This window comes from Lissotriton vulgaris, chromosome 6 (assembly GCF_964263255.1).
Source record: "Lissotriton vulgaris chromosome 6, aLisVul1.2, whole genome shotgun sequence".
NCBI classification, from domain to species: domain Eukaryota; kingdom Metazoa; phylum Chordata; class Amphibia; order Caudata; family Salamandridae; genus Lissotriton; species Lissotriton vulgaris.
In genome coordinates this window covers 1,883,330,751-1,883,344,051 of record NC_141694.1, presented here as the reverse complement: position 1 = coordinate 1,883,344,051, position 13,301 = coordinate 1,883,330,751, and the positions used below count along the sequence as shown (strand labels likewise).

The 13,301-nt window shown below is 41.5% G+C and overlaps 1 protein-coding gene across 4 annotated transcripts in view; it reads left to right on the top strand.

The window, feature by feature from the left end:
- LOC147709768 (uncharacterized) overlaps positions 1-13,301 on the top strand; it is a 353,428-nt gene that overhangs the window by 265,741 nt on the left and 74,386 nt on the right. Inside the window, exon 9 of one of the 4 annotated variants that reach the window (XM_086928222.1) lies at positions 4,664-11,688. The exons of the other annotated variants lie outside the window; for them this stretch is intronic. Coding sequence (XP_086784348.1) covers positions 4,664-5,469 — 806 coding nt within the window. The 3' untranslated portion in view covers positions 5,470-11,688. Of the gene's footprint in view, positions 1-4,663; positions 11,689-13,301 lie in introns of those variants that run through there. 4 annotated transcript variants of the gene reach the window in all.

The window sequence follows — 13,301 nt, the reverse complement described above, 5'->3', positions numbered from 1 at the left end:
TTTATGCTGCTCCTAGTTCTTAGCAGGGCTGTGCTGCAGTAAAGGAAGTGCTGTAGGCAGGATGAGGGCAGACTGGCAGAACTGTCTCTTGGTCCTAGCCTGAACTGTGGCTATATCTAGGGGCAAAACTGGTATAAATGGTATATGTCTGTAGGGTGTGTGTCTGCAGTTTATCTCATTTTAGAATCCTTTTAATGCAGTTCATTGAGAGATACATATTTTAATCTACAAGCCTTTAGGTAGAGCGCTCTCTGGTTCCTTATCCTTGTAAGGACACCTCAAAAACACTTATGGCAGAACGCAACCCACAGCTCTCAAGAACCCCACAGTCCAGATCACACAAGCTTTTGTGCTGGTCCAAAAATATACAAAGCCATTTGTGTTGCATTGCTGCTCGTGCTAAGTAAAGTGAAGTAGCTGGTATATGCAGCTGTACAATAGATGAAGCAAACTGGTTTCACACTGTTTTTGCGGTTCGATTCAATTAAAAAGTGGTCCCAGTGACTCCATTTCCATCACTTTTAAAGTCTGAAATATGGATTTATAGTTGGGCTAAACCGGTTTCCACTGTTCATTATTATATCTGTTCTAAAAAAAAAATTGAAAATCAGTTTGGTTTATTTATTAAGGGTTTATTCTTGAATTAGAATTTCTTTCTTAATCAATCGGGGATTTGTAAAGCACGCCATACACCTGTGAGGGTCTCAAGACTCTGGGGGAGATGGGGGATTCGGGCAACTCCGGCTCATCCGAAGAGCCAGGTCTTAAGGATCTTCCTGAAAGCTTGCAGTGTGTTGGTTCGTCTGATGCTGAGGGGGAGTTCGTTCCAGGTCTTGGCCGCGATGTAGAAGAAACATCTTCCTTCCGTTCTGGTTCTGCAGATGCGTGGGATTTCGACCAGGGCAAGGTCAGCGGAGCGGAGGTTCCTTTGGGGGGAGTAGAAGTCTTTCGTTGAGGTATTGGGGTCCGGTGTTGTCTTGGACCTTGTAGGTGTGTGTGAGAGTAGCTTAAAATGTAGAATACATTTAAATAGTGTAAAAGTAATATATTAGTTCAATATGGTTTCCAATTCAGTTTTCTAGTTTTTTTTTTCTTGGTTCATTAATCTTTCTCTGATACGGATCGGAGCAGCAGTAAAATGGTGCAGATATTTAATGTTGAGTTCAGAACAATTTTTCAAGCCATTAATCTTGGGAATAATATGTTAAAGGTAATGATATCGTACCAAACGGTTCCTTCAGGAATACCATATTTTGGCAGAATATTATGTTGGTTGCTGTTTGTTAAGCCCTCTGTTTGTATTCATTTTAGTAAAATAACTCCCTTCGACAGGTAATCTACCTTGGCCATCGCACCCTGAGTGTTACTAATTTGTTCCGTAACTTTGGGAACTCTGGATTTACAAATTGGATAATTTTTCTTCGATTCGATGTAGAGTGGCACTTGCCTCTACCACAAGTGACTTCACATTCTTAAGCTCATCCATGGTTTCCTCCAATTTTAAGGATGACTGCTATTTCTGATCTTTTTTTAACCCGTTTGTTAAGCATGCCAGCTGATTCCTTATGTGAGAAGAGAGGAGGGCAAAGCAAAGGATTTTGAAGAAGAGAACTGGTCATCCATTGTTGAGTATGCAAATGCTACTTCTCTGTCCATAGAAATAAAACTGCACTATGTTCCAACTTTTGAGAAGCATAAAAAATTGTTCAAGCTCCTTCTTGCAGAGAATAGAATAAAAAATTGCCTATAACCCCACAGAAATAAACAGTTAAACCATAATTTCAGTAAATGCAGGTGTTGAGGTTCAAGAAGGTGTATAGTATACACTGCAGTTGTAGACGTAGGGATACCATCAAAGTCTTTGTAGAGGAAAAGGTCACTATGATAAAAAGTAGAGTTTTCATTGCCATCACCTTCAGAAGGAAAAGCCTTGGAGTCTCAGAGTTACGGTGGTTAGCCTTATCTTCTTTTCTGAGAAGCGTTGCTAAAATGTGCACTGAAAATGAGATAAGGTGACATCCCAGCAAGGAGACTGGCGAGTTTTAATGTGGGGAAAAAAACATGGTCTGTAAACTCAATCCGTGTCTCCCATGCTACACTGATAGCGCCACCTTCCCTCCGACATCAAAGTAGTGATGCCCATTAGCGTGGGTGGTAGGGAAATCGGTGCCCTGTCTCGCCACCTCTGCCAGCCCTACAGTGTGCATGGCTGAAGGCTGTGCACGGGAGGGAGGGTTACACCCATGGGGTGGTAAAGTGCTGGAGCTGGTGGCAGGGGTGTCCCCGCATGGCCCTTCCATGAGGCTCCAGGGGACTCCTGCTGGAGTTGTACTGCATGACCGTGCAACCTTCACTAGGTGAAGCTATCACGATCCTCTGTACCAAGGATGTGATGCTTGATTGCAGTACTGTGGTACTGTGCTAGAAACAAATAATTAATAAATATACTTGGTGGGTGGAGGGCCAGTCGACTGTGCATAGTGACGGGGGGTTGGCTATCTCTGAGGGTTTATGGGCTGCACCTGGCCAGAGTCGAGGCCTTGCAGCCAAGCCACGCTGCACACAGCCAAAGGCTATCTGCGGTGGGGTTTCGGTGCTGGGGCTGGCCACATGCCACTTTTGCAGCCAACCCCATGCTTCTCACGGCAGGGTTGGGTGCCCGCGGGGAGTTGGTGCAAGATCTGGCCCGAGTTAAAACTTTGGGGCAGCCCACCACTGCACACACCAAAAGCTGTGTCCGGCAGGGGATTTGGGTGAATATAAGATTGATTTTAAAAAATCACTGAAAAAAACTAAAGTAAACGTGTCGTTCTAGTTTTGTATGGTATAGAGACCTTACCTAGCTTTAGAGAAACTCTGAAATTTACTGCAAAAATAGAAAGATTACAGTGATTTTACAGTTAGGAATAGTAAATATGGTTTTAGTTTACATTGAAAAGGGATAGAAATTTACTGGTAAAAAAACAAAGGGTGTTCCAGGCAGGTGTTGAAATAACACAAAAACGAATGTTTAAAAATTCCCGCCCCCCCAAAAAAACTTTGCCATTTCTAGTTCATTGAGCTGGCTATAACTTGTGCCTCTGCATTGCACTTATTATGACCACTCATAGTACATCACTCATGACGTGCTAAATGACATTATTAATGACATTTCAAATGACCTTATTGCTAACATCACTGATGACATAACTGTTAACTGAATATAGTCACTTACCTTATAGAGTTATTGAGTATACACGTGTAGGCCTAACACATGGAAATAGTATAAGCCTTGGAGGCAATGGTAATTGTGCATGTTAAAAGTTATATGGTGCACCATTTACAAATCACTAACGTTTGGGGTGGAAGTAATGCTTTCATTTAAACAAGGTAAACGTTTAGCACATTTGATTTTTGGGTTGTAGTGTTCTGATTGAAAGAAGGTTGTATCTTAAAGCCAAAGCATATTCCACAGAAATGTGTGAAAGTGGCTAAAGCTTCTATCGACAACAGATTATCCACCGGTAGATTTTTGGTCTCAAGCACCTGTTAAATAGTTGCATTACAGCGTTGTACAAACATTCTGTGTAATGAGAACATTTATAATGTGTGGATGTTCACTTCCGTAGCTTTGCTGAAGATTTTGATGCATTGCAGATTAAGAATAATATACAATTCTGGGTGTCCTATTTAAACATGGTTTATCTCACACTGCTGTTGTGAGTATGGCTGTAAGGTTGAACGCCTACTGTGCCCATCTCAGGAATGTGTGTAGTGTATTTTACTAAACTACGGAAAGTTATCTATAGGATCTCACAAAGGTGTCTTTTCGGTGGCAAATGTATACCTTGACTTAAAATTGCAGGCTGTTGGAAGTCTTCAAGTGGGTATTCTCATTAAGGTGAATAAAAGAATAGTCTACAGGTGTAGTGTGTTGCATTACTTCAAGTTCACAAACCCTATAGAGCGATGTCACATTGATTGTATATGTCATCAGTGATTTAATTTAACATGCCTTGAGTGATCTGGTCTGCGAGGCCATAAGTAGTGATTGGTGGGGTCACAACTTAAAGGTTACTCGACAAACTATATCTGATACATTTCAGTAGTTTTTTGATTTTTAAATGTTAGTTTTTGTGTTCTATCAACACCCTAATTATGAAGTCACTTTAACCTTTGTTTTTGTGTATATATATATATATATATATATATATATATATATATATATATATATATATATATACAAACATACATACATCTTGGTTGGTCCAGCCGCACAACAGGGTAAGGACTTTAATGACACTCTGCAGTAAAATATGTCCATTGTTTAAAGATTTAGTCTTCTTTTCAAATCAGTGGTAATGTTTTGCGATGGTTATTTTATTTGAAAGTAAAATTGTCTGTTAAAAACCTGTAAGATTCTCTTTGTTTAAGATCAGTAAACTTTTATCATCATTTTGCTTAAAGGGATACTAAATATTAGCGTACTTTTAAGAATATGTATTCATATACAGAGTACAGCCTCTGTGAATCGGGCTTCACTCTTGGGTACTGCTTTTTGCTGTCATGCAGGTAGGGCGTTGCATTCCATAAAAGGACGACGCTGTCCTGGACTCTGTATTTCTTGTGCTTCCCTTACGATTATAAATCCCATGATGACTCGAGTCTCCTTTTAATCTTGTAGATTATGGGCCCACGGCTCTTGGCCCAATGACAAATCCGGAAGAGTTCACTGAGCAAGCCTATCAGACTGAGACGCCATATGAAGACGTCGCTGAGATCAATCCTCTGTTTTTTGATGAACTGGACATTGCTGCTAAGCAGAAGAGGTTCCTGCCAAGATATGTTATGGATGACACCTTTGACTTTGAATGCGATGCCGGTGAGCTAACAGTGCCTCTTTTTGGTCAGCGGAGTCATCCAAGGAAAAATTCATACCAGTGCCTTGTGTGTGGGAAAGACTTCAATGAGAGGGCCAGTGCTATCAAACACCAGAAGATGCACATGGCAAGGGATGGTGGGCCAGGTGCAGAGTTTGGTCAAGCCATCATTAATTCCCCATACTCCACCTTTGGGCAGAGAACTCCCCCTGGAGACGTGGGATATAAGTGTGATGAGTGTGAGAAAAGTTTCTCACATTTGTACAAACTTAGGATTCATCAGAGAATTCACACAGGAGAGAGACCATACAAATGTGTAGTGTGTGATAAAAGCTTCATTAAAAACGCACACCTGAAAGTTCACTCAAGAACACACACAGGCGAGAGGCCATACCAGTGCAGTGTGTGTGGGAATGCTTTTACCAAGTCATACCACCTAAAGGTGCACTTGCGAATCCACACCGGGGAGAGACCCTATCAGTGCCTTGGATGTGGAAAGCGGTTCAACACCAACTACAGCCTGAAGGTCCATCAGAGGACGCGCGCTGGACGGAAACATTTACTTGCTGTAAACATGGGGAAAGGTGCTGGTAGAGCACAATTGTCATAGACTGCCAGAGAACATGCTACTGTGCAACAGAAGACTCCAATACAATAAGTGTGCAAGAGAAGATCCCTTCCTGCCTATGTAGAACTAAGATGAAATGAAAAATGCATCAGTCTTTTACCAGAATGGAGGTACCTACCAAATGATTGCTGCCTGTTGTCATTTGGAGATTAGGAAGGCCTTGAAGGGTAAACAAGCACGCTACCTACCTTAGAAGCCTCCCCGCGCAGCCCAGACCTGACAGCTGCAGGGTTGTGTCTAATAGTGAAACATAGACTGTATATAAGCAGCAGGATGTTAGACACACTTGCTGAGGTTAACTACCTCCCCCTTTGATATGTACAACAGAACATTTCCAGACATGGGTAGATGCAAGGTAGAGCCTAATTACGTTGGATTTTGTCTTTGGAGAATCCAGTACAAAAAAAGAGACCGCCATGCCTTCTTGCAACACTAACCAATGCGTTAATACAATGCAGGTTTTGTCACAGTGCAGTTCATTGGCACTTGATGAACTGGTCAATAGCAGGGAAGCTTTAAGGAGTGTCATACCAGGTCCCATAACAGAGTGTTCAGTCGTCACCTTACCCTTGCAGTGCACAGGAGCTTGAGAGGTTTGTAAATCAGAATAGGAAAACGTTCAGATTTGATTTCCAACACTGTTAAGGAGGCAAAGAAATGTTTCTAAGAGCAACATTGTAACCATTTTTGGAGGTTTTGTATTAACACTGGAAATGAAATTAGGAGGGAGGAGTTGAAATAATGTTCATGGAATGTAAACACCTGAATGCTTGGGCTAAGGCAAACACATACACATGCACAGGAGTGCCTTCTCCTCTTCTCTACCACCTTGAGTGAAAGGAAATCATCCTTTCAGAAGACTGCCGAGTATCTGTAGCTGCCTCAGTTGTATTCCTCGACCACACCAGGGAAGCAAAAGTGCCTCTTGCATTGATGGGAGGACACTAGCACCCCGACTTGACCCACACACCTAACTGGATGTGGGCTAAGACCATCTGACTCCTCACATACTTGAATTGAAGTTATCACAAACATAGGCCAGCATCTCGTATATGTTCCTAGAGGGGGAAGGCTGATAGCAGTGCAGCGTATCGTAAGTTACGGTGGTCCTTGTAGTAAGTTGCATGAACAGTCTGTGGTGTATATAAAACATGTCTCCAGCCAGTCTAGCATGAGCTTTCAGTAGCTCCCAGACACCTTCAGATTAGCTCACAGCCTTGAGTTGATTTTCCAATAAGCACAGGGTCACATTTTCCTTGTAAAGTTAAGGGAAGGCTGTGTTTATTTGAAAAACATCTTGAGGCTGCAGGTAGCAGGGCTTGATAATATGGAGTGCTTGAGTCCGATATTTAACCCCTAGCACAGAGATGACGAATTGAAGTATTTAAATGTTAAATGTCCTTGTGGACTCTGTTTTGGCTCATGAGAACATAATAATGTGTCTGAATGCTTTTAAATGGGATAAAATTCAAATGACGCGTTAACTTAATGATTGATTTAACTCTTCATTGTAATTGTATCCTTTCTCACAGTGTTGCACTTACAAAGAGCAGGCATCTTGCTCCCAGCGTCCAGTAGACACTGTGCCATATTTATAGTTGAAAAATACTGTCAATTTCTTTTTTTAAATGTGAGAAATTTTAAGTGTGTAACAATATTTCTATGAAACATTAATTGAATATATTGTTCGCCTTTCAATTAAGCTAATTATGTCTTAATATTTTATGAAGCATGTTTCTTCGCTTTAAAGTCCTCCTATGTAAACAAATGGCTGTATTTTTCGGTTATAAATGTAGCACTGCGTCTACGGGCTGCTGGGTACAAGATGCCTGCTGTTTGTAAATGCAACACTTTGAAATGGGAGAACATTTAATTGTGGACTTCTATGGAATCCAATGTAAACAAAGTTAACTCGTCATTTCAAATGTATCCCATTTGGAAGTGTTGCATTTACAGACAGCATGCATCTTACTCCCAGTGGCTGGTAGACATTTTCATATTTATAACTGAAAAATGCAGCCATTTGTTTAAGAGTAAGAAATGTAAGGGGCAAACATTTTTCCATATTATGAACAATTTTTGCAAAACATTTTTCTACACTTTAAATGTCTCCCATTTAAGAACAAATAATTATATGTTTGTGTTAACAGTGCCCGATATGGCGAAAGGTTTGTCCTGTGCCAATAGTACATATGGCAAAGGCTCTCATTCACCAATTCATATATATCCCATTCATACTCATACATGTTCATACTTTCCCAAAGCCTACACTCACTGACTCACTTGGTAGCCCTGTCACAGTGCCCTATGTAAAAGTATTGTGTACAAACCCTAGCCTTTGTATCCGAGGACATTAGGCTTAAATTCAGTGAAACTAGCTGTGGGGGATTCTGGTGACATTGTGCGAGTGGCTTGGCCTTCACTATCTCACAATGATTTTCACTTATCAGAAGTAGCTCTCACTGCAGAAAAGGTTGGATACCCCTTGTAAACCATTGCCATTTAGAAACAGAAAACTCCTCCAGCTTGCTAAGCTATTAAGCAACTGCAGACTGACCTGGTATAGCAATTCTAATGCAAATCACAAACTGAGTAATTGCCAAAGATGACTGCAACCCCTAGTGACTGCGTTCTGGAGCCTATAGCCGGTCTCATTGGTGGTGCACTGCTGGTCTGCTACAAAGTGGTTCCATGGACCAGATTGCATCGCCTCAGCAGTTCTAGCTAATGTAAGGTATGCTTGTCCCTGTGAGGGCATGGAATGTGTTTTATGTGTTTTCTATCTAGTTAGAGAGAAGTAATGAAGGCCCAGGCCCTTCAATATGATGTCTGTGACATCAGAGTATTGCAATAAGCGTCTTGTAGTATAAAAGTGGGATTTTTCTAGATATCCTTGTTACCTGGTTAGTCATTTCATGCAAGATTTTTGTTGCAAGATTCTTGTTCTGAAAGTGCTCAATAACACTGGAGTGCTTTATTGGAGAAAAGGCATTTGGCAGAAGTTTGCCAAACACTAATTGATTAAGCTGTTGGGCTCTCTGGTCTTTATTATACATATGTTCTGGTCCAGGGTTTCCTTTAAGACTTGTTGGCCCGCTCCTGATCAGAAAGCCCTTACTTTCACTTCGTCTATTATCTAGCATCAGATGTTTTTTAATCAAGCAATTGTGGAATTTCAGCTACAGCATTATTGAGATGTTTGTGTCCTCTCAGCTGGGTGTATCCCTGTTGCTGCCGCCATTTTTGGCCAACACAAACGGTGCATAGTGGGCTTGCGATTTCTTCTCGAAGGAGGGAGTGAAGGTTTTCCCAAGGCTGGTTCCTATGTTCCATTGATTGATGGCTCAGAGTAGCTGGCACAATTACTCGTTTGTTTACATGATTGGTAACCATGATAAATACCACTGTGAAGCTAATGATTTTGTGGACTAACACTTGTAGCCACTGTCTGAATGACGTATGATATTCAACTACAGGCTGTAAGCAAGTCTTTAATGCCAGGGTGATCAGCCACAGCTTGAATATTCAGAACTTAGAAAAAGTGCATAATTTCAGTATGCTGATTCTCAAGCACTGACTTTCTGTACGGTTCATTACGAGTTTCGGATCAGCATCTTGCACTTAAGCTTTGTGTCCAAACAAGAGTAAAAAAATACTTTCATAGCGTTTTCGACCTGCTGCCATCTCCTCCAATCAATGAGTTGATGTGCAGTGTTGTGTGAGATTTGTTCATACGCTACGACAATGTGATCTCATCTTGTTGGCTTGCTGTCACTGTGAAGGCCTTGGCTCTACAGTTAGAATGCTTGTCAAACATGAGCTGAGCCTTGCTCTGAGAACGGTGCTACCTCATTTGTGTTCAATCATTGGGAGGATGGCTTTCCATTTGATTATTCCGCAGGGGTCACTATAGTTGGTCCTTGTGGTGAGCCTTTGCCATCCAATAATAGTTTCATGTAATGCACTTACATGTGTTGGAGAGTAAGCGCCATACAGACTCCAGAACGATGAGTTTAATATGTATCATTCCACAAAACAAACATACCTGTAGGCTGGTCTGCCCATGATAAAAAAGCAAGTCAAGAACTATGGGTCCACCCTGTGACCTTCAGAACCTGGGTATAATGAGGAGTTTAGCAACAGTGGTTTTTACTGACTGCTTCTAAGATGTATAAAATAGAAGATTTAGGCGACTCTGAATAAATTCTTCCCAGTATCCTTCCGTGAAGGGGTTAGCACAGAGACTAAAGTGTGATGAGAGGCTAGACTTTATCACACATACTTAGAATATTTCTGATTGCAAATGCATAGAACATAACGAGACGTGCACCTAAAAATTAAGTGTGCCAGCCTCTTGCCTATCAATCTAAAACAAATGTGTCTAATAGTGGGAGAGTGGATTTGCATGAGGCTTTACACCTAGACATCAGGACATCACATCTCTGATCTCATTTCATGTCCATGCAATTTTTAATTTGGGGTACTCTTTGTTCAGACTAGGTCACATCATAATTCACTGTTTATCCATGTGTGTAGGTCTAAGGGTAGTCTTTAGCTCTGGTTCAATCAGTTTTGTCTTCAACGTTTTCATTTACCTACCTCTATACCAAAGTAAGTTAATCGTTTTGTGTCCAGGGCTTGCTGAATGCCAAAGCTGGTGTACATTGGTGAGTGCTTAAATGGGTTCCAGATAATGACCTGTCATTTGAAGTATTATTGATTGTAGTACAAATAGTAGTACTCCATGTTCACCCAGGAATCCACACCATCAGGTCAGAGCAGCTCTGTGAAAGAGTGGGAAAGGCTCCAGCTTTTTTAAGGAAAAAGTAGATTGACGACACTGAATTTGACCCATGCCTGTATACTAATGTTTTCATGTATCTATACTTTGGCATAAATCATATTTCTAAAAAGGATCCCCTAGTTCTTTTAATTTCATCCCTCATTGTACAGAACGGTGTCTGGTCCAAGAAATCTCACGTTTCTGATGGCTCTGAAAACTTCTGAGGCATCGCAAAGACTGAACTAGTCTCTTAAGGGCTGCTTTAAAAAAATTCAAATCCCCAATGATTGCTGAATATCCAGTCCAATGAAACTAGTCTAGACCTTAAGGACAGACCTGGTGAAGCTCCTTTCCACCCAGACAGAAGCCGCAACCATGTTGTCAATCAATGCTTGATCTCATAGATTGTTCAATGCCACACCACTATTTGTCTCCACACAGAATATCCAGATAAAGCAGATTGTTGAAAGTGAACCACTGTAAATGGAGAGTACTTTCATAAAGTCTGAATTATATTGTGCAAATATTTGATATGTTTACATTCACAAAGAACAGACCTACTTTCTTGAAAAACAGAGACATGGTGACCATTCAACTAGTCGGCTTAAAAAGATGGGATCAAATACCCATCGCATGTCCACCCTTGAAATGCTTCCAGTTTGGGGATTTTATTTGACTCCCCTTCCCCCATGTGAACCTGCTGCCTAGCTTTTGGGCTCAGGGAAAATGACACTCCGTATACAAGTTCTCAAAATTGTGGCTTTTGCAGTACTTCTAGTTCGCCAATGACTTTCTAGTTCCAGTGTTCGGACACGAAGGGAAGTTGTGTCCATTGGAAAATGTGTTTTCAAAGAACTAGACCCACGCTTGAAGATGCTGTTTGCAAAGTGTGGAGTCATTTACACATGCTTGTACTGACTTATAACTTCCTGCAGCTTGACTTCTATTAATATTGTAATCAAAATAGCGACCTATTGCTTTTTCATCTCCAGTTTTAATTGAAGCTGGAATTTTCCTTGCGCTAAGACATCCAAGGTGGCTTGGGGAACTGAGGGAGGCGAGTTAAGGAAATGTGTGTTGGGGTCGGGGTGCTTAACAGAAATTAGCATTTGTTCTTAAAGGTAATTTGTTGACTGAATTCAGACATCTGGCTCTATTAAAGTTTATATGGTATAATATACTGTTTAATATAAAATAAAACGTCGGTGTCGATGGTTTTAAGGACAAAAGGGAAGTCTCCCAGAGCATTTATAAGCATGCTAAACGGCTTCTATTTTTTTTCCACTTCAGAACACAGCTTTGTTACAGAAGGTTGGAAATCCTTATTAATGGTGTTGTGTTTGCATATTATGACAAGTAAACTACAATTTACATTTACAAGGCTGTTTCCTCAATGAATAAAATAAATATATACTTTACCTGTGTGTTACGTTTCATTTTGTCATAACACATTCACATAACATAGGAAACTATTTGAACGGGTAGAAGTTTGTACCAGATGGTTAAGACACCTGTTTTAAAACCAGGAAACCTAAAACTCAATGTTTTCTGGGCCAATGTACTACACTAAATACAGCACCAAATTTAGTAAGTGTAGTACGTCAAGGATGTCATGCACCATGTGTGCGGTACAGAACTCATCACAATGATTTCTGTTTCACTGTGACCCGGCGGCGAGCCGGTGCTGCCTGGTGCTCAGTGAGTGCTGGAGGTACGTGCTCCTACAACAACCATCCAAGAAGCTGCTGCGTAAAGCCTGTAACCTAGTGTACAGTGCTCGTCACACGTATGAATGTCTCGCAGTGCTCCGCATGTCCCTTGTTTGTGCCTCCTTATAATTTCATGCACAGTCGGGTCAGTCTGTTTAAATAGATATGACTCTGCGTGAAAACCTAGAGGGTTGGTTCTCTGCAACACACGGCAATATGGTGCTAAACTCGCATCTTTTGGAGCAAAATGGTTTAGACATGCAGAAGTGCCTCACGCATCCATTTGCACCACCCGAGCCGAGCGCCCGCGTAATAATGTAAAATATGGGTAAAAACAGCTGTTCATTATTGTACATATTCTTAGCAGAAGGAGGAAACACAAGTCACCAGAGCGAAAGCTAAGTCCAGCATCATGGTTCAAAGTGAGCATTTTGTGGCAGCCCCGCTTTTGCTAAAGTTGTCGCATCTGAGGAAGGGTTCGCTACCACCAGATGTCCTTTGTGACATGCCCTAGCTTGACCTCTGACCTCACACTGCAGAGACTATATCACCACATCAATGGAACTGACCGGCCTTTGAATTTCTGGACTTTTGTTACTGTGGGCCTCAGCTTTTCATTTCAGATTACCTGCAGGGTTGGTTTGCTGAGCTGGCTAAAGAGTTCATGGAGGGGCACAGATGTACCCCAGTGAATGCATGTTATGTACATACAGTGTCCTTGCAATGTGCTGTATTAGTACAGTGCATGGTCACATAAACACGACTTGTCTACTGCAGAACCTCATGTGCCTGTAGCAGACAGTACCTGCTTGATCCTCGTGACCTGTGTGTGACACCCGTACTTACCAGTACAAACTCCCGCCTTCGTCCACTCTTCTCCATCATGGGAGCACTCTTGAAGCCCTTGACTGGCATGGTCGCTCCATCGTCAGACGCACAAGGCACTGCTCACCTCCTTGAATAGACAGCCTATTGATTATAGAAGTTCTTCTGGAAACACCTTGACTGATGTGCTACTATCTTCTGTCATTAAGCCAGTCTCTTATTTGTAGATGTGGAGGGGACTCTTTCCATTTCCGAAGGATTATTTAAGGGTGATCATGGTAAATGTAGTTTTCTGAGGGAACTGTAGCTGAAATACCTGGATAATGACCTCTCATGTCTTGCTGGGGACCTCTAGGTAGAAGTGTCTAGATTAAGACCTTGAAGAGTTACATTTATTCTAACACACGTGGGAATCGTGCTTCTTCTAGAAAAGAGGAGCACCACACAGCTCATAAATGCCCCACTTTTCCTGCAATGGCTGCATCAGTGGCGAAGTC